This window comes from Pteronotus mesoamericanus, unplaced genomic scaffold (assembly GCF_021234165.1).
Source record: "Pteronotus mesoamericanus isolate MK-2021 breed Mesoamerican mustached bat unplaced genomic scaffold, CSHL_Meso_final contig_221, whole genome shotgun sequence".
NCBI classification, from domain to species: Eukaryota; Metazoa; Chordata; class Mammalia; order Chiroptera; family Mormoopidae; genus Pteronotus; species Pteronotus mesoamericanus.
In genome coordinates this window covers 9,772,752-9,791,396 of record NW_026555092.1, presented here as the reverse complement: position 1 = coordinate 9,791,396, position 18,645 = coordinate 9,772,752, and the positions used below count along the sequence as shown (strand labels likewise).

At 45.3% G+C, this 18,645-nt stretch overlaps 1 protein-coding gene across 3 annotated transcripts; it reads left to right on the top strand.

Annotated features, from left to right (window-relative positions):
- Positions 1–439: 439 nt before the first annotated feature.
- Positions 440–18,438, top strand: AK2 (adenylate kinase 2). 3 transcript variants are annotated; one of them, XM_054571932.1, is made up of 7 exons: positions 446–610; positions 6,863–6,988; positions 8,435–8,545; positions 8,674–8,768; positions 13,587–13,659; positions 14,816–15,011; positions 17,041–18,438. In XM_054571932.1, exons 1-7 carry the CDS (start codon positions 512–514, stop codon positions 17,043–17,045), a joined length of 705 nt encoding a protein of 234 aa, XP_054427907.1. In that variant the 5' UTR covers positions 446–511; the 3' UTR covers positions 17,046–18,438. The 3 variants fall into 3 exon arrangements, with proteins under 3 accessions (XP_054427908.1, XP_054427906.1, XP_054427907.1); XM_054571931.1 differs by lacking the exon at positions 17,041–18,438 and having other exon boundaries at positions 445–610; positions 14,816–16,106; XM_054571933.1 differs by lacking the exons at positions 8,674–8,768; positions 14,816–15,011; positions 17,041–18,438 and having other exon boundaries at positions 440–610; positions 13,587–13,658.
- Positions 18,439–18,645: the final 207 nt, after the last annotated feature.

Sequence of the window (18,645 nt, the reverse complement as noted above, 5' to 3'; positions counted from 1 at the left end):
TAAATGCTACCGTTAATATCTTTGTTACGCAAATCTTTATACATATCTTTCATTATGTCCTCTAAGTTCTTGGAAGTGGAATTGTCGGACCAAAGGATATTTGATACATATTGCCAGTTTATGAGTAAAACTGATTTCACCCATTTACACTCCCACGGCCGATTTCAGCTGGATCGCGGGAGTTGCCGGTGTCATTAACTGTCAAAAAGCGTAACTAGAACTCCCAGAGGCCCTCTTTTCTGGCTTCACCTTTCCCCGCCCACTCCGCACACCCGCCAGGAGCCCCACAGCGCCAACAGTGTATGATGACCCACCCCTTCCTTACTCCCGCCGCGTGGTTGGTAAGTAAAGATGTCCGTCGCACTCAGGGGCGGGAAAAGGGGATTGACAGACGTGACGAGGGACCAGTGTGAGCGGTGAGCGGGGCGTGCGTACGTGCGTGGCGCGGTGGCCTGGAAGCGCTGGATCTGAGAGGTGTGCTAGCGGGTTAAGTAGTGAGGCTTCGGCAGCCATGGCGCCCAACGTACCTGTGGCCGAACCGGCCCCCGAGAGTCCTAAAGGCATCCGCGCCGTGTTGCTGGGGCCGCCCGGAGCCGGAAAGGGTACCCAGGTGAGCTGCAGGGCCGGGCGTGACGGCGGAGCCCACAGAGCTCCAAGGTCAGGGCGGCTGGAGGACCGAATCGCCCCAGAGCGGCGTCGCTGGCTGATGGTTGGGGTGCCCAGGCCGGCGTCTGGGGTTCTGACAAGACGTTTGAGGGAGGGTCGAAATTGGAGGTCGGGGAAGTGTGAGTTAGGATTAAAGTTCTGGAGGGATCCAGGGTTGAGGTGTCGTGTTAGGAGATAGAAGGGCTGATCAGGTCTTGTAAGGAGTTTGAAGCGAAACGATTTTGAAGGGTTTGGTGAGGACTGGGCTGAAACATAGGTTACAGCTTGAGTGGCGGCAGAGACCCCCAAATTCCCAGCGATGTGGGAGAGAATTTCCCAGGGTTACTTTCCAGGTACTCGGGGTAGGGGAGCGTTTCTTATAATGATTAGTGACTGAGGGTGGCGGAGCGTCTTCAGCGCATGGAGCAGAGTGGGAGCTGGTATGTGCTGAATAGTACAATACTACTGCTAAGAGAAGTATGACCTGTGTGAGCCAGTTACGCTGGGGGGAGGGGGAAGGATACCTGAATCTACAGTTAAGAAAACAGGCTTAGGAGGTCAGGTGTATTTCCCAAGTTAGCAAAGTTGACTCAGTGGAGCCTGGAACCTCAAGAGTCTTGGGCTCCACGTAATTGGAGTCTGAAGTTCCTTCTGCAGTAGCAGACTGTGGGGCCTCACTTGGTGCCTGGGATGCAATGGGCCCATAGATTAAGGTTGGGGTTTGGAAGCCCATAGGTTGTATTATCAACTCCTCCCGCCAGGGCCTGGCATTGTCCCCAGGCCCCAGGTTCTTGCTTGTTAGATTCTGAAAAGGGAATTCCTGAAAGTCTGAGCTGCCAATAGGGTTCTGGGGACTGCTCACTCTTCTCTTCCTACACTTGCAAAGATTGCAAAGTGTTGGCAAACAGACCACTCGGTGGCACCCAGCACATTCCTTGGCACTTTGTGGGGTGATTGGAAATGGATGGATACAGATTCATGTGGATAATGAGAAAGGATGTCTGGGAGATTCGGTTCATTCTTGTGATTTCACTTTTCAGCTCTTGGTATGAGGTCAAGAAGGACCACTCACCCTTTATCCCCTTTAGCCTGAGCTATTTCTTCTTTGGGGCTCACTATTACCTAATCCCCCTGTCCTAAGTGACACTGGGTCTCTTTCCTGTTGCTATCACCCCCGGTTATTAGGTAACCTGTAGCCTTAGACTTTGCAGACTTTTGCTGTGAGTGTAAACAGTGTAGCTCAAAGGCACTGATTATTTTTTCTTAGTTCATATTGAAGTTAATAATTTCAGTAGTTGTGAAATGGACAACCCAGCCCAGTGCTGGGACAATTGTTTTATAGTCTAGCAAACTTTGTAACTTCCAAGCCTCAGTATTCTCACCTGAAAAATAGGTCCCCTACCTTACTTATTCAGATAAAGCAATGCCCATGTAGACCGAAAATTCACCAGGATTTTGGAAGATAATGTTATACATGTGTGTAAAGCACCTGTAGGTATCTAGATGACAACCTGGCACACCATAGGTGTTCAATGATTATTGATTCCCTCGTCTTAGTAATACATCTCCATCTCCTCTCGTCCCTGCCCCAACTTGCAGGTATTTCAGTGTAAAGGGTGATGTAATCGGAAAGATTTGAAGAAAATTATGAGCTGATTTATAAGGATGCAGATATGGTGGGAGTTGGTCAGAGGCTTTGTGGAAATAGAGATGTGAGTAGAACTGGGACTTGAAGAAAGGGACAGATTTATACAAGTCACTTAACCTCAATACAGCTGTTAATAATTGGAACGATAGGAATACTGGAGGTGGTAGTTTTATGGAGTGAAAAAAAAAAAAAGAGTTCATAAATTAGAGGTTACAAAGTGGCAGCCTACAGCAGCATGTTGCTTGCAAACACTCCCTAACTTTATTATGAAGAGTTTGAGTGCACAAAAGAAGATGAGATGGCACGGTGAGCCCCCGTACACCCATTGTCCAGCCCCAACCAGCATCAGCTTGTGCCCATTCCTTTCCCGTTCACTCCCCGTTCACAAATCATTTTAAAGCAGCACCCAGACATTATAATGTTTCATTTGAAGTGTTTATTTCATTATGTAGCTCTAAAAGATAAATTCTTTTTGTAAACACAATATCTTCTGAAAAATTAACAATTTTTAATAGTCAGTGTGCACATTTCGCTTTGTCTCACAAATGTGATCACTGTCAGTCTCTTAATTTACAGCTATCCCGTAGCTTGTGTGTGTGTGTGTGTGTGTGTGTGTGTGTGTGTGTGAGAGAGAGAGAGAGAGAGAGAGAGAGAGAGAGAGAGAGAGAGAGAAACTGGATTATTTGTCCTGGTAGTGTCCCTCTTTCTGGGAATTTTTTATTATATCTCTATGGCATATTTAACATCTTCCCCTTTCCTCTCTATTTCCTGTGGATTGGTACAGGAAATCTGTTTTGGTACAGATTGGTACAGAAAAAGTGGCAGATCTGTAAGATCATGCACTGAACAGATCTGAGCTCAGCTTCACAGCCCACGTTACAGGTGGTCCTGTGCTGTCTGTCCATTACAACGCACATCTGGTCTGCTTATCTCTGGTGTTCAGTGCCTGGTCCAGGAATTCATCATGGGTAGCAAGATGGTGGCGATCTTAGTATATCACTTTTTGTTTATTAGCTGAACTATTTCTATAAAGAGAAACTTTCATCTGCTATTTGGTATGGTTTGCGTAGAAAAATCAGGATAAATGCTTGATTTGTTCCTTTTATTTTTCAGCTTTCAAAATAATAAGTTGGCCATACAGATTTCAGTTGTGAAATTTCACTTAAAAATGCAGGGCTCCAGTTTCTCTTGAGAAGTCACTTCTGGTGGCTCTGGGCCTCCATTCTGGCCTGGCATGCGGTTGAGTGGCAAGGCCACTGTGGATGGCTCATGTGCACTCCTGTACCCTGCATAGCGCTCTCTTCGGTGCCTGCTGCTGACATTTGAGCCATTTCATTCATTTGCATTGCCTGCCTGGTAAATGTCTGCTATCTTTGATGTAAAATCCCTAACCTAGGTTTGTGCCTAGTATCTGCTCAGTGATGTTTTATTTCTTCCTACTAGTATGTATTTTTTTTACCTACATAACTCAATATTTAATGTTGGTGTGACTGAAATAAAATCTATTTCTTATTAAAACCTCTCATTTTTAACTAAAAATGTTTAAATGTTTTTAAACTGCTTTTTCATCAACATAATGATGTTTAAAACACCAGAATACCTGGGTTTGGTATTTTATTTAAATGACCTTACTTCCCTTTTGGGGTTGGATGTTCCAACCCCAAAACATAGGCTTGCTTTTGTGTTTTATCTGCCAGCCTGTCTTCACGTTTCTTTCACGTGTCCAGTCTGTGCCAATTCAGGGCCAGGCACACGCAGGCAGTTACCTGCCATCCTGCAGGTCTGGCTCTGTCAGTCATGTCAGTGCAGCAACACTCAACATTGTGAGACCCACACTCTCATTTCCCCTTTTACAGTTAGAAACTGAAGTTCAGAGGCCTTGCGCTCTAGGTTACATAGCAAGTAATTGGCATGTCTTGCACCTGGATGACTCCGGCGCTCCTGCTCTATCTGCTGCTCTCTGCCGCCCTAGGTTAGATTTTTCTCCACCCATATGCGTATTTTGCTGGGTAAGTTCAGGTGCTGGAGATGCAGAGAGCAGCCCTTGCCCTCCAGGAGGGAATGTAATATGCAAAATAGTTACCTTTTGCTCAATTATGTCACAGACCCACAGCCAAAGACTTTACTTGTGCCCTGTGATCCTAGGAAGTAGGTCCTGTTGTTATCCATGCCTTCTTACTGTTAAACTAAGCCCAGAGGCTGTATCTTGCCCTAGGATTCACATAAAGTAGCAAAGGCAAGATTTGAACTCACAACTAATTCTTGAATAGCAATCACCATCTTACATTGCTGCTATTAATCTAGGTATAGACGCAGAAACGCACATGCATGGAAACTACATACTAGTACAAAGTACCAAGTGGGAAGTGGCAGGTGAGCGACTCTGACAGATGCTAGGGTTTTCACGATTAGATCAAGAACGATAATTTGTTAACAGTCTGTTGTTCTTTCTCCTACCCACCCAGGGATTTTGGTAATAGCCTCCCCAATTTATAGATGAGGGAATAGTCTCAAAGAATCTGTGGCCTAAGGTTACATGGTAGTTAAGAGACATTTTATCTTCACTACAGCCCTAAGAAATAGAGGTTATCCCATAATCCCACTTGACTGGTGAGGAAACTGAGGTTCTGAGAAGTTGAGTAACTGGCTCAAGGTCACACTTCTGTTGAATGCTTGGCCAGGAGGTACATGCACAAGTCTGTCTGACTCCAAAGTCTGAGCTCTTTACAGCCTTTCACACTGACTCCTTTGCAGCCGGCAGCAAATGAAGAGTTAGTCTTCTACCATGCCACGTCTTCTCTGTTGGAGCGTTCTTCCATGTAGCTGTAGAATCCAGTCACCTGGAACAGCGAGGAAGAGTCCTGTAGTTTAGTGGGGATGCAAATAGAACAGTTCTGTTCTGTGCTGCTAACAGCACTTTTTGCTCTGACTAGCCTTTCCCCTTGAACACGCATGACCTCCAAATCTTTCACCCAAGTTAATCTCAACAGCCAAGGAGAAAGATTGGCAGAAAAGCACGGTTCCCTGGGTGGCCACTCAGCCAGTCTGGAGAACCGGAAGGTTTACTGTTGCCAGAGGGTCCTGACCTTCACTGGTTTTCCCAAGTTTTTAAGGCCTTCTCATCTGGGTGTTGTTTTGCTCTGAAGTCATTTCTTTGCTTGAACTGAATCATTCCATGGATCACAAACCAGAATTTCCTGGATTGAACCCCATCTATTAAGTTTTTATTGTGTACATATAAGAAAAGTCCCCAAGAACTGGTTTGAACAAGAGTCCAACTCTACTTTTTTAATAAAACAAGGGAGCCAGAAAGCTAGGTATTAAGCTCCTTGAACTGATTCTGTTCCTCAAGAGTTCTGCAGTATTCTTGTTTGTTTTGGGGTTGGGAGATCGCCAGCACAAAACCAATGTGGAACTGTCCAGGGTTTCTTCTTGCTCTAGTCTTCATTCTGATGTATAGTCCACCAAAGTATGAGCTCATAGAGGACAGGATCTCCGTCTCCTATTCATCTGTTCCCCTGGCTCCCAGGAGGGTTCTTGGAAGAGACTTCAGTGTGATGAATGAGTAAATTCATTTCTGTATGAATGAATCTTGACTTAGGTCAGGGGTTACAGTACAGCTAATGTTCACTGAGCGCTTACTGTGTGCCTGGCCCTGGTATGCCAAATTCTGTATAATCTCCGCAGCTCAGTGATGTAAGTATTATTACCATCTCCATTTTACTTAGAGGACATTTGACACTTCAAACGGTAATAACATTTTTCTCAAGTCACATATCTATCTAGTCATTGGTATACCTGGAGTCTGAAACCCAGGCAGTTTGATTCTCAAGCTGTGCTCCTAACGAAAAGGCTATACTGCTTCTTAAAACTAATATTAAGTGCTTACTGTTTGCCAAGTGCTCTTCACATATATCTCATCTGATCCTTACAGCTACCTTCCTTGATGAAGCCTTTTTGCCTTCATTTTAAACAGATGGGGAAACCAAGCCTTTGAGAGGTTAAGCGATTTGGCCAAGACGATGCAGCTACCCAGGGACAGGGAAGGACTGCTTGCCTGGGGGTACCTCTGTTCTTCACCATGCCCCAGCTGCTGCTCGGGTCACTGGCCACAGCGCTTGACAATCACACATTCAGTCCTTTCGCAAATATTTGTTCAACACATTACATGGCAGGCATTGTGCTTTGTATACATGAACTCACTTAAACTTCACAGTGACCGTACGAAATACTGTTACTGCTATTTTTATTCTTCCCTTTTAGAATGGGGAAACTTAGGCTTATGTGTCACTAATGTGTCTAGCAGAAGTAGTGATAACAGCTAGTATTTATGATGGCTTCCTATGTGCTAGCTGCTTTACATGTATTATTTCATAGCATTATAACTTTATAATTATTATATGTTAGAACAGAATATAAGAGACTTTTATCCCTGTTACAGGTAAGGAAATAGGCATTTGCCAGAGTTCACACAGCCAACAAGTGGCAAGGCCAGGTTCATCCCCAGGAAGTCTGACGCCAGGGCCTGCCATGATAACTGTATTTTGGTTTTTGTTTTCCCCTCCACAGGCACCCAAATTGGCCAAAAACTTCTGTGTCTGCCATCTGGCTACTGGGGACATGCTGAGGGCCATGGTGGCTTCTGGCTCAGAACTGGGAAAAAAGCTGAAGGCAACTATGGATGCTGGGAAACTGGTAGGTTTAGTGGTACCAGTGCACATAGATACTCCTCAGAGTATAGACCTGCACTGCCTAAAATGGTAGCCACTGGCCATGTGAAGCCATTGAAATTAATTTAAATTCCTCAGTCTCACTTGCCACATTTCAAATGTGTGCTAGCCAGCACAGATATAGAACATTTCCATCGCTGGAGAAAGTTCTCTTGGACAGCCCTGTGCTACAGGGTGTTTTAACAAACTGGTGCATGATATGAATTTCAAGGGTAGCAGGTTACTTGGTTCGTTCTGAATTTATGGCACTTACTTTATTCATAGTATTCTTGAAATTCCTTTGTGCTGATGCATTTGGTATTATACCTAATTTTTAGGGCCACAGATGAAACTGCCTTCCATAAGCAAAAGCTCAAAGACACATTAAAGAGAGGCCTCAAGGGGCCGCGGAGTGTTTTTGATCTACTTTTGTGACTCTGTTCTGTGTCTCTAACAGAGGAATTGCATTTGACAGACTGTAATCCTTCTTATTTTGGAGGATATAATAGTATTTCCGCTTGTTTCTATTCCAGTTAATCTGATTAAACAAATGCAATCTATTATCTACTAAATCTTCTTTGATTAGTGCCAGAGCTTAATTGTAACGGAGTTATTCTGGGACTTGGCCTCTGCAAATCACCTTTAGAAGTCATTTTCTGCTTGGCCCTCTGGCCTTTTTATATCTTACTTAGCATGTTGGTTAGGGAAGGTGCTGGGCTTTGCCTCCATTCTTGAATGAATCCTTCCTGTCAGGCTTTGAAGATCAGTGGCTACGTGGAATGGGACCCCTGCGCGCCCGCCCACAGGCCCTTCCCCTCTAGCTTTCCCTTCTTGTCAGTGAGGCCTTGAGTCAAGCCAGAAAGCTAGATATTCTGGACTTTGGGTCTTGGCCAAAGATCCTATACTAAGAAAAAGTTGGGATGTGGCAATGAGATTACTTATCTCCAGTCTTCATTTAGTTGCAGAGCTTATACTTTGTCCTCAAGTTCACAGCTGGTCCCAGGAGATAAGAGCATTAGCTACCAAGATGGGCAGCCTTCACTATAATACTAGCAGGGAACTTTTTTTTCTCTGAAGGCCCAGGAAGAAAACCAGTTTTTGAAACTCCAAAAGCTGGGAAGGGCCCTCATTGGAGTTTTCAGAGAGGCTCAAAGTGTGTTGGGCTGGCTCCTCAGTTCCTTGGTTCTAATCCAGTCTTGCCAATTCACTGAACTTCTCTGTTGCCTCATTTCCAGGGTGGCCTGGGTCACTTTACTGTGAGTCTAATCAAAATTGTGAAACGGGGAAAGTTGGAGGCTTTCTGCAGTCTGGTCAACCTCCACCGTCCCCTGCAGCATTCGGGTTATAAGATACAAACTTGTGACCAGGGAGTTGGGTTAATGTCACCTAGTTAGTGGATTTAAACCCAAGGCTGTTTTTTCTTGACTTCCAGGTGAGTGATGAAATGGTAGTGGAGCTCATTGAGAAGAATTTGGACACCCCTCCATGCAAAAATGGTTTTCTTCTAGATGGCTTCCCTCGGACTGTGAGGCAGGCAGAAATGGTGAGTGGGTTGGTTTTGTATCACCATTGCATGGTGATGAACTCCGGCCCTTAATCTCTTGATTCCTTTGAGGGAAATGGGTCTGATCAAGCTCTGTTAGCTCAGGTGGGACACACACTCTTTTACAGCTTGATGACCTCATGGAGAAGAGGAAAGAGAAGCTTGATTCTGTGATTGAATTCAGCATCCCAGACTCTCTGCTGATCCGGAGAATCACAGGAAGGTATTTGTCCCCAGAAGGTCCCTTCTTTTCATGCTTCTTCAGAGGTTAGTCAGACCATGCTCTTGCCTAGTCCTGGTCAGGAAGCTTAGTGCCATTTCAGCATGGATTGATATTATTGGTGACATCTGCGGAAGTTGGTGACATGGATGGAGATGTGGAAAGGAGAGCAAGGGGTTTAAAGTCAGACGGCATCTCAGGCCTGTCACCCTTTTACTCTGATTCTAGGCAAGTGACTTAACCTCTCTAAGGCTGTTTCTTCATGTGTAGAATAGAGTTAATAACTGTTTGAGGAACTATTGTGCATGTTAGATAACAAATGCATAATACAGAGCCTTGCTTACTGTATGTGCTTAAGAAATGTTAAATTCTGACCTGGCTGGTGTGGCTCAGTGGACTGAGCGCTGGCCTGCAAACCAACAGGTTGCCAGTTTGATTTCCTGTCTAGGGCACATGCCTGGGTTGCAGGCCAAGTTCCCAGTAGGGGGTGCACGGGAGTCAACCACACATTGATGTGTCTCTCCCTTTCTTTCTCCCTTCCTTCCCCCTTCTAAAAATAAATAAATAAAATCTTTAAAAAAAAAGAAAGAAATGTTAAATTCTTTACACGTGTACCTCTGTTTTTTTTCTTTTTTTATTCTATTTTTATTGATGTGCACCTCTGTTCTAGTGCATTTTAAAGTCTGATTTAAGTTGGAGTTGTCATACCTTGCTGTAGGCTTTTTATTAATTATAAAAATAATATGACCATCTATAGTAAGTTTAGAAAATGAAAGAAAATTTGCTCATGGTACAGCCACCTAGCCAAAACCACTGTGGAGTTTTTTGCATGTTTTGTTTTAAAGTGCTTATTTCTAGCCCTGACTGGTGTGGCTCAGTGGGTTAGGTCACATGACGCGAAACCGAAAGGTCTCCAGTTTGATCCCCTGTCAGGGCACCTACCTGGATTGTGGGCCAGGCCCCCCAGCAGTCCAGGCACATTCCCTGGGGTGTGCGAGAGGCAACCAGTCAGTGTTTCTCTTGTACATCGATGTTTCTCTCCCTCTCCTTTCCCCTCCCTTCTCCTCTTTCTAAAAATAAGTAAGTAAAACCTTTTTAAAAATAAAGTGCTTGTTTCTCTCTAGTGGTCAACACTGAACACAGAAATGCTTCCGCATCTGAGCAAGTTTGTTCTGAAAGACCACCGCTGCCCCAGGCCCGTGTCCTCTGCCATGTTTACTCATCGCTCTGCCATCTGCTCTGTGCCTTTCCAGAATATGTGGAAAGCTCTCAGCCACCAGTACCTCCTCCCAGTCTCTTTCATTGCAGGCTTTAGCTTTTTTATTCCTTAGTCATTTGCATGGGTCTCATGAAGGTAGTCAGCCTACGTCATGGAACCAGACATCTGTGACCGTAATTTTTAATTGCTGTATGATATTTCACAGATGAACCATCATTTACTTAACTGTTCCATTATTGCTGCACATTTGTGTTTCTTCCTGTTTTTCACTGTTCAATTGATGCTGTGGCCATCAGAGTACATGTAAAAGTTTGGATTTAATTAGGGGAAAACTGCTTTCTTACTGTAAATTTTATGGCCTTAATTTCCTAATGAGGTTGAACATTTTTTCCATGTGTCCACAGTCTGTATCTTCACGGAGAAGGGCAGGCACGTAAACCGACGACAGGGGGTGTTAGAGGCCTTTTCCTCTAAGGCTCTATTAGATGCAGTGGGATCATCTTACATTAATATTCTTTTCAGATGTCCAGGTTTTGTGTTTCTAGCTATTCCATGGGCTCCTTCAGTGCAGGAACTTTTATTTCTTTGCCTCCCCACTGGCAGAGAGTAGACGAAGTTGATGTAGGTCGAGAAGCAGTAGGGTTGACAGGATGGGACGTCACCGGGGCTGGGGTCCTGGGTGTGCAAAGCAGGTGTTAACAGTACTAAGTGACACTGAGGGCCTTTGATTCAATTGGTCCCGCTTCTTGAACACCTGCTTTGTGCTCAGCATGGTACTAGGTTCTGGGGGAGGGAGCAGGAGAGGATATAGAAGAACAATATGATGCCCATCTCTGACCTCAGGGAGTTTGCAAACCATACATGAAACCTGGGCTGTTTAGTGTAGCGGGAAGTCCAAGAAGAGAGTGTGGGGGAGAGAGGGAAGGCAACCTAGGAGAGGTGTGATGTCAAACTTGACCTTCCTAAATAGAGAGGGTTTTGGTGGCTTTCCCAGAAGGGAGTAGAGGCCAGAATGAGGGTTGGTTGGGAGAGGGGTTCTAGCCGGGGCTAGTGGCAGGGTGTCTTTCCAGAGTTGGAGGAATGGTCTGGGAGCTGGGCAGTAGAAGGAGAGCTGTTGGGAAGGTGGGATGGGAGCTAGACTGGGGAAGGCCTGCCAAGGTGAAGAGGACAGATGTGACAGAGTCAGGGATCATGGCATGTTCTTAAGCCACTAGGTGTGGCAAAAACAACATTCTAGGAACATTAACTTGGTCCTGGCATGCAGGCTAAATTGGGGGAAAGGAGAAACAGACAGGGACCCCGCCTAGCAGGCTGATTGACCCCCATGTGAAGTGACGGAGGCTTTACCTGGGGTTGGCTAGTAGGGAACAGAGCGATTCTGAAGAACCAAATGCAGGGTTGCTGTAGAGGGTGGAGCAGAGGAGACTCAGCTTCTCGGTTTTGAAGTGAGTAGTTTAGTGTGACCCCTCCCTCGCAGTAGAGGAAATGGGATGGCCAGACTGGTGTTTTCCCAGTTCCCTGTGCAGATCAGTGACAGAACTGGCACCAGAAGCCTGCTTTCTGCCACCTGGTCCACAAAGCTGGCAGTAAAAGTCAGGAACTAGCAGTTTAATGCAGATCTTATTTAAATCTGACATCATAAGGCCCCACTGTAGGTACCTTCTGAATTAGCTCAGATACCACTTCTAATAATTTTGAGTCTTTATTTCTTGAATAAGTATGGTTGGTGGTGTGGGGTTTTAACCTATTCACTGTTCGCTCTCTAGTATCCTAATTATCCTACTGGTTGGTTCTCTGGCATCATTAGCCTAATGTCTCATTCCCATTTTGTGAATGAGAATGCAGGTGTCTGGGGTGTCGCAGTCAAGGTAGCAGTGGCCATAGGTTCCCAGCCCGTATCCCACCACATCTTCACCTCCGCCTCCAGGCTAGGTTCAGTGACTCATAGAGCTGTTTTGGTTAGTACTTAAGACCAATTCCATTTTGAGAACTTGGAGATTGGGCTTTCTTTCTTTTCCTTTCCTTTTAAGGAATGAGCCTTGCATTCCTCTTAAAATGATGTTCGTGAGTGGGGAAGGAGCACTGTTGTATGCAACTGGAGGTCTGAAGGAATCTGGGAGTGAGCAAGAGATGTAGAGAAGTGAAGAGGAGGGAGTCATGTTTCTTGCCATCTGGCTGCTATGTGCACTGTGCTCTCCAGAAAGCGAAGCAGCAGCGCTACATCTCACATCCCCACCATTCCCAAAGGGAAAGCTAAAGCTGAGCAAGACAGCCTACGCTCTTCCTCTCCCTGGGTCTCCCAGTGACGCCCCAGACAAACCCTTCCAACAGCCGAAATAAAGGGGGGCCCGTCCTCACGTTCCATGCTTGCAGTCACAGGCCCACGCAGTAGAGCTCATTTGCTCTGCCATCACCTCACCCACCTCCCCAGTGCTGTAAGTGGACCCACCTTTGCTATAAACGGACCACTTGACCCCTGAAAAATGCACTGTCATTAAAACGCATCACATTTTACACAGCTGTGACTTTGATAGTCTAACGCAGACTTGCCTAACTGATGAGCTGACATATTGATCCCATCAACCATCAGAGCGGCTGGGCAGACCTGGAGGGGCAAGGACCTTGAGTACTGTGTCCTTGCAAAGAGGTGAAAAATGTTGGGATGCTCTTGTCTAATAGACCTTGAGAGCTGCCATCAATTAAACAGGCAGACCTTGGCCAGCATGGAATTGGGAAACCACACAAACCCAAGCGAGTGGGCCTTGGCTGCTCAGCCACGTTTGGCCTGCCTTCTTCCCTTCTTAGGTTCCCGGGCTCCGGTGGCGTGGCCTCATATAGCCAGGAACATGGGCTTGTTGCTGAAGGGGGTACAGCACCAATGCACCTATCAACTGCATATTTAGTATCAAATAAGTGCTGCTTCTGGGACTCCTTATTCCATGACTTTCCCATCTTCTTGAGTACTGCCCTTTAGTGGTTGGGCTATCTTTTATCTACCTGATCACAGGAGAGTGGTGCATTGTCTGGTGGTATTTGCATCCATAGGACATATTTTTTTCAATAGCGTTTCTGGATTTAGAACCAAACTCAGAAAATAAGGTTGTTTCTCTGCCCTCTGTCCCCCATAGCATTTTGTAAATCTCTGTTAAAGGATTATCAGGCTTATTGTAGTTATTTCCACATTTGTCTCCCCCACTGAATGAAGACTGCTGTGAGCAGGGAATTTGACTCATAGCTCTGTAGCTCCTGGATTCAGCTTAAGGCCTGAATCAGACTGGGCACTTAGTAAATGCTTGTTGAGTAAATGGGTGAATAGAATGAATGACTGTGTGAGACCAGTACCAGAGTTCCTCTTTCAAGTCCTAAATCAGGTAGTTATACCAGCCTCTTCAGCCAGACACGTATTTTAATGTTGGGTCAAAATAGAAAAGGTACTCAGGCATAAGCCCAGTTATCTTAAGCAAGAGGTGCCTGTAGCTACGTTCTCTGCTAGGCTAAGGTTCTTGCATCCAGCTTCTCTGTCTCTGCTTGTCATCTTGGAAACTGCTATGGTTCGGGATACTTTCAAGCCACCTGACTTGTGTCCATTTGCTGTCTTTCAGGTTGATTCACCCCATGAGTGGCCGTTCCTACCACGAGGAGTTCAACCCCCCAAAGGAGCCCATGAAAGATGACGTATGTAGACTCAGGCCAGGAAACTTCTTCTTTCTTTCTTCCCTTTTCTCCTTGGCTTTCTTCCCCACTGTCCCCACCCCCATCTTCCCTTTATTCTGCCACTATTACTTAACCATGAGAAATATTACTATCATGTAAAGCATATGGGCTGTGGTTCATCTATATAGTGTCTTTCCAGGTGGCTTACTGCTTGACCCTGAGGTGGCTTCCAGTGCCAGCTACTTCCCATTGCCCAGTTTGTACTTGCCTTTTGTCTGTAGCAACACCTTTCTGACATCTTGGTAACCTAAATGGTCAGCTAATCAGGAGAAGGTTGCTTGGAAGTCCAGAATTAGAGCCAGGGTGGAGAAGACAGTACTAAAGAGAAGTTTGTTGACCTGCTTCAGAAGAATGTCCTCTCTCTCTAGTGACTCTACTGTGCCCTACAAATTCAGAATATTTTGGCTAGATTAACATCGCCAAATTCTTACAACAGTCTTCAATTGTTTGCATGTGTAAAAGGGAGGATCTCATACATGTTCGCTGTAATATTTACCATAAATAGCCCATTTCCTATGTTTAGAGCATGCAGGCTATGATAAGAATTTCCTGGATTTACCTTTGCCTGTGAGACAAGTTCCTCAGGTCATGCGGGTTCCAAAGCCATTGTGTTAATTTAGTCGCATTTCACAAAATTAGTAGTCCTACCATTCAGAGTTCTTCTGCATTTCACTTGCTACTTTCAGAAGGTTGATGGCTGATGCCCCAGTAAAAACACAACATACTTAGGCAGCTAAGATTATAATTGCGAGTGCAGCTTTGATTTTGCTATATTGTCCTGGTCTGAGGAGGCTTCTGAACCTAGAAATGTGCGTCTTAGAAGCCGCACAGCCTGAGCAAAAGCTGAGAGAAAACATTGCCTGTCTTCCTCTCACAAGCCCCTTCCTTCAGGGTTGCTCTTTCAGGCCCCCGACGTCTCTGGAAGTTGCTCCTGGGACCAACTTGCTGGGAGTGATGAAGCTTTTTATAGTTCTTTATTGGAGAGGGTCTGGATTGTCGATGTCTTTCCCTCTGGTAGACTTTGGGATCAGGCAGCCTCTCACATCTGCATCTGGCATTGGATAAGGAAACCTTTGCTAACGGACATGGCCTTTCGTTGTCCTCTTCCTGTTCTCAGATCACTGGGGAACCCTTGATCCGCCGATCTGATGATAATGAGAAGGCCTTGAAAATCCGCCTGGAGGCCTACCACACACAGACTACCCCGTTGGTGGAGTACTACAGGAAACGAGGGATCCACTCTGCCATCGATGCATCCCAGACCCCTGATGTCGTGTTTGCGAGCATCCTAGCAGCCTTCTCCAAAGCCACATGTAAAGACTTGGTTATGTTTATCTAATGTTGGGTCTAATAAGGAATTTCTTTCTTCTTCCTATCCTTGTTGAGAGAGTGGGTGGCAATGGCAGACCAGGCAGAAGGAAGCTTCCTCAGGCCAGTAAAGATATCATTTGATGTATTGATTAAAAAAGCACTTGCTTGATGTATCTTTGGTGTGTGTGCAACTCTCATCTCATCTGTATGTGTGGTTTGGTGTAGGTATGTGTACACTCTCTTGCTTTCTAAGTTATAGGTGAGGTTGCTTTACCGGCTGCTTACTTCTTTAGACATACCCTTGATTTAACTTTTTGACCAAAATAAACTTAACTCAGGTATCTGGCAGGTACCCCAATTCCCTGGTGTTTATTCTATCTCCAACAGCTGATTAGAAATCCAGGGTCAAGTGCAGTCAGACAGGACCAAAGTTCCTGATGGCAGATTGTTGGCAAGGAATTCCACTTGTTTCCTAACCCGCGATGAAAAGCCACATGAGTCAGCATGTGGACAGGGAACATTGATTTTTTTTTCTCCCTAAATGGGAGTCAAAAGGTATTTACATTTCAGATCCCAGAAATTACTGGAAGAGGGTATCATAGAAATAGCCAAGCCGAGTTGGAATATTTTTGTAATCTGCATCATAGTTCTATAAAGTAGAAATCATTTGAGAACTGTGTTTGAAAACTGAATTATGGCCAAAGAATTAAACCAGATGAAAGACCCTTTTAAATTGAGACTATCTCCTGAACATCCAGGCTGGACATCTGGATGTTCAGCCAATCCACATCCCCAACGTGGATTTTGTTTTTATTTTTAATATTTGCCTCTGTTTCCAAGGATGAACAAAATAGTGATTTAAAGGAAATCTATTCTTGCATTTGTTTTGATTAGAATTTATTCAAACCCAGGCACTCTCCAGGATATGAAACCCAAATGAGATGTATACATACCTTTTAAACTCAAACCCTCTCCCTTCCAGATCCAATCCTTCACCCTTTACTTCATGATGATGGTGGCCACAGACTCCCCAAGAAAAGATCACCCAAACATAAAATTACCTATGACAGTCATCTACTTTTATGCCTAACCTCATCTCCCCAGCTATAAAGCATTTCCTGGGTTCTATGCTGTGCCTTTTGGGCTCTGGTTTGACTTGTGGCAAACAGATGAATTAAATAGACTGCTGTGAGGGGCCACAAAAGCAGCAGCCTCTGGAAAAACCATTAGAAAATCAGTGGCAGGTCCAGTAAATAATGCCTCCTGCCCTGGCGTAATCTGCTGACTCAGTGCAGCGACTCTAAAGCGCCCAGTCTCCATCTGACCTGCACTCTCCTGCTGCCTGTGGGACTACCAGAGGGCTTGTCTTCTGTCTCCGTGGAAGCTGGGTGTGGGTACGTGGCCATCTTGCTTCTCTTTGTCTGGTTCAAGTGAGTGTCTGCTGGCTCTGCTCTGCCTTCTTTCCCTGGCTGTAAACTAACTCCACCCAGTCTGGTGTGGGGTGTTTCTGGGAAGCACACGACTTCTGGGAATGGACAAAGGAAAGGAGTGAAACCAAAATTGTCAGCCCTGTCTGCAGGGATCTGGGATTCTTCTCTGGATAAGGGTAGCCTCCTGAATCTTAGCGTCTACTCCCCTTTGACTGGGGACAATTACAGGCATTTGACCTCAAAGTTGAGGTTCTGAAATGTTTGCTAATTGAATGTGCATGATCCTCGCTTAAATATTTGTCATCCATCCATATACATTCACATGTGCGTACCCACACACGCGTGTGTGGAATATTTGGACTGCGGGTGAAAACTAGATTGTGGGGGGCGCACACGCCTTTTTGGGGGTGGTTAGGATTTGATTTTTGCTTCATTTAATTCCAGAGCCTCAACCTCAGCAAGTATGAGAGCTTTCACCTGGCAGAGACATGTCCAGTGTTTAATGCATTTGGTTGCTGGGGCAAGCATGCCAGCCTTCTCTGATGTTTACTCGTTTTTTAAAAACCCATTTTGTTCTCTCTTGTTTTCCTCTCTATTTCAGCCTAGTAACAGAAGGCCAGGCGAGACTGCACCACTGCTCATCACCCCACGGCGTGATCCCTGCTCTTAGGTGCTGGGCAGAGGGGAGGGGTGGTCAGGGTAAGGACGGAGAGTCAAGAGTGGTGAGGGGCTCAAGAAACATACTGGAAGAGCACCAGTGTTGTAGTGAAGCAATTTCTTTTACATATGAGTAATCAATTTTTTTAAAGACTGATTGGAGGGTATAAGTAGACATAGGGAGGTATCGTACTATTTCTAAGAAATCAAGTTCTCATTTACTCTGGACTGGTGACAATATTTTTTGAAGCCAGTGTCCTGAGTCCTCGGCTTTTATCTCAGAACCTCATAGGTGGCCGGCCCAGGAAAGCAGGAAATCAAACTGTTGTGTCCTCTCTGTCCTATAGCGTGGGACAGGGAGGGTTGGACTACTGATGCCGGCACCTCACACCATGAGATCAAAGAATCATCTCCACATTTGAAAGAGATACAGGGTGTGCTCATGGGGGCAGTGGCCCAGCAAATCAAGTTTACAGGAGTCATAGGGAGGGTGAGGCAGGCTGGCCTCACTCCCTTCCTGACTTACCACTGATTTACCAGTCTCCCCGACCTCATGGGTAGGCGCTCAGCAACCGCCCAGCGTGTGCCACAGTCCTACGCTCTTGCCTTCTTTCCTCCATGATGTGTGAAGGGACTCTTGAAATAAATGAGCAAGTGTCCTAAGCAACATCATCCAAAGATTGCCCTTCCTGTCCTCAAATCCTGTGACTGGGATCACTTGACAGCACTGTGATGTATTTTCAATGAGGTGCCTTTCTTAACTGACCAAATGCTGCCTTGTTTGTCCCCTAAATCAATAAAATTGTAAAAGTTTGTATCCCCTGTTGTGGCATTTTTTGAGTGGATCTGGGCTAGTAAAATGACACTGAATTCTAGATCTGGCTTGGAAGCCCTTTCTTGTGGTCACTAGAAGCTGTAAGGTAGGAAGGTCCAAGTGCGTGCTCATAAGCTGAGCGTGCACCCTCACCCTGCAGTTCATAGGCAGGCTTTTCATGAGCCCGAGGACAAGGCGGCTTGGTGGCCTAGTGGAAACAGCGCTGTGCTTGGAATCCAGGGTATGTACAACAAATCCCAGCCAATCATTTACTCTTCTGTTTTCTTGTCTGAAAAGAGACTGGTGATGCTGCCTTTTCAGGCCGCATCTCCTTGTAAATGAAGTTTATAAGGAGAAGCTTTTCCCTGGCTGGTGTGGCTCAGTTGATTGAAGTGTCATCCCATAATCGAAGGGTTGTGGGTACAATCCCAGGTCAGGGCACATGCCTAGGTTGCAGTTTGGTTTCGAGTCTGGGCATGTATGATCCCTGGGTGTATACAAGAGTCAACCACTCTCAATGTGTCTCTCTTGCATCAATGTTTCTTTCCCTTCCTCTTTAAAAGCAATGAAAAAAATCCTCAGGTGAAGATTAAAACAAATAAAATTTAAAAAATTTTTTTAAAGGAGAAGTTTTTTGCCTGGTATGTGACAGACACAGGATAAGTGTTAGTTGGGTCCAAGTACACACAGAAAAATATCTGCTTCCTGCCAGGCTGGGTATTTGTTGAGCAGACA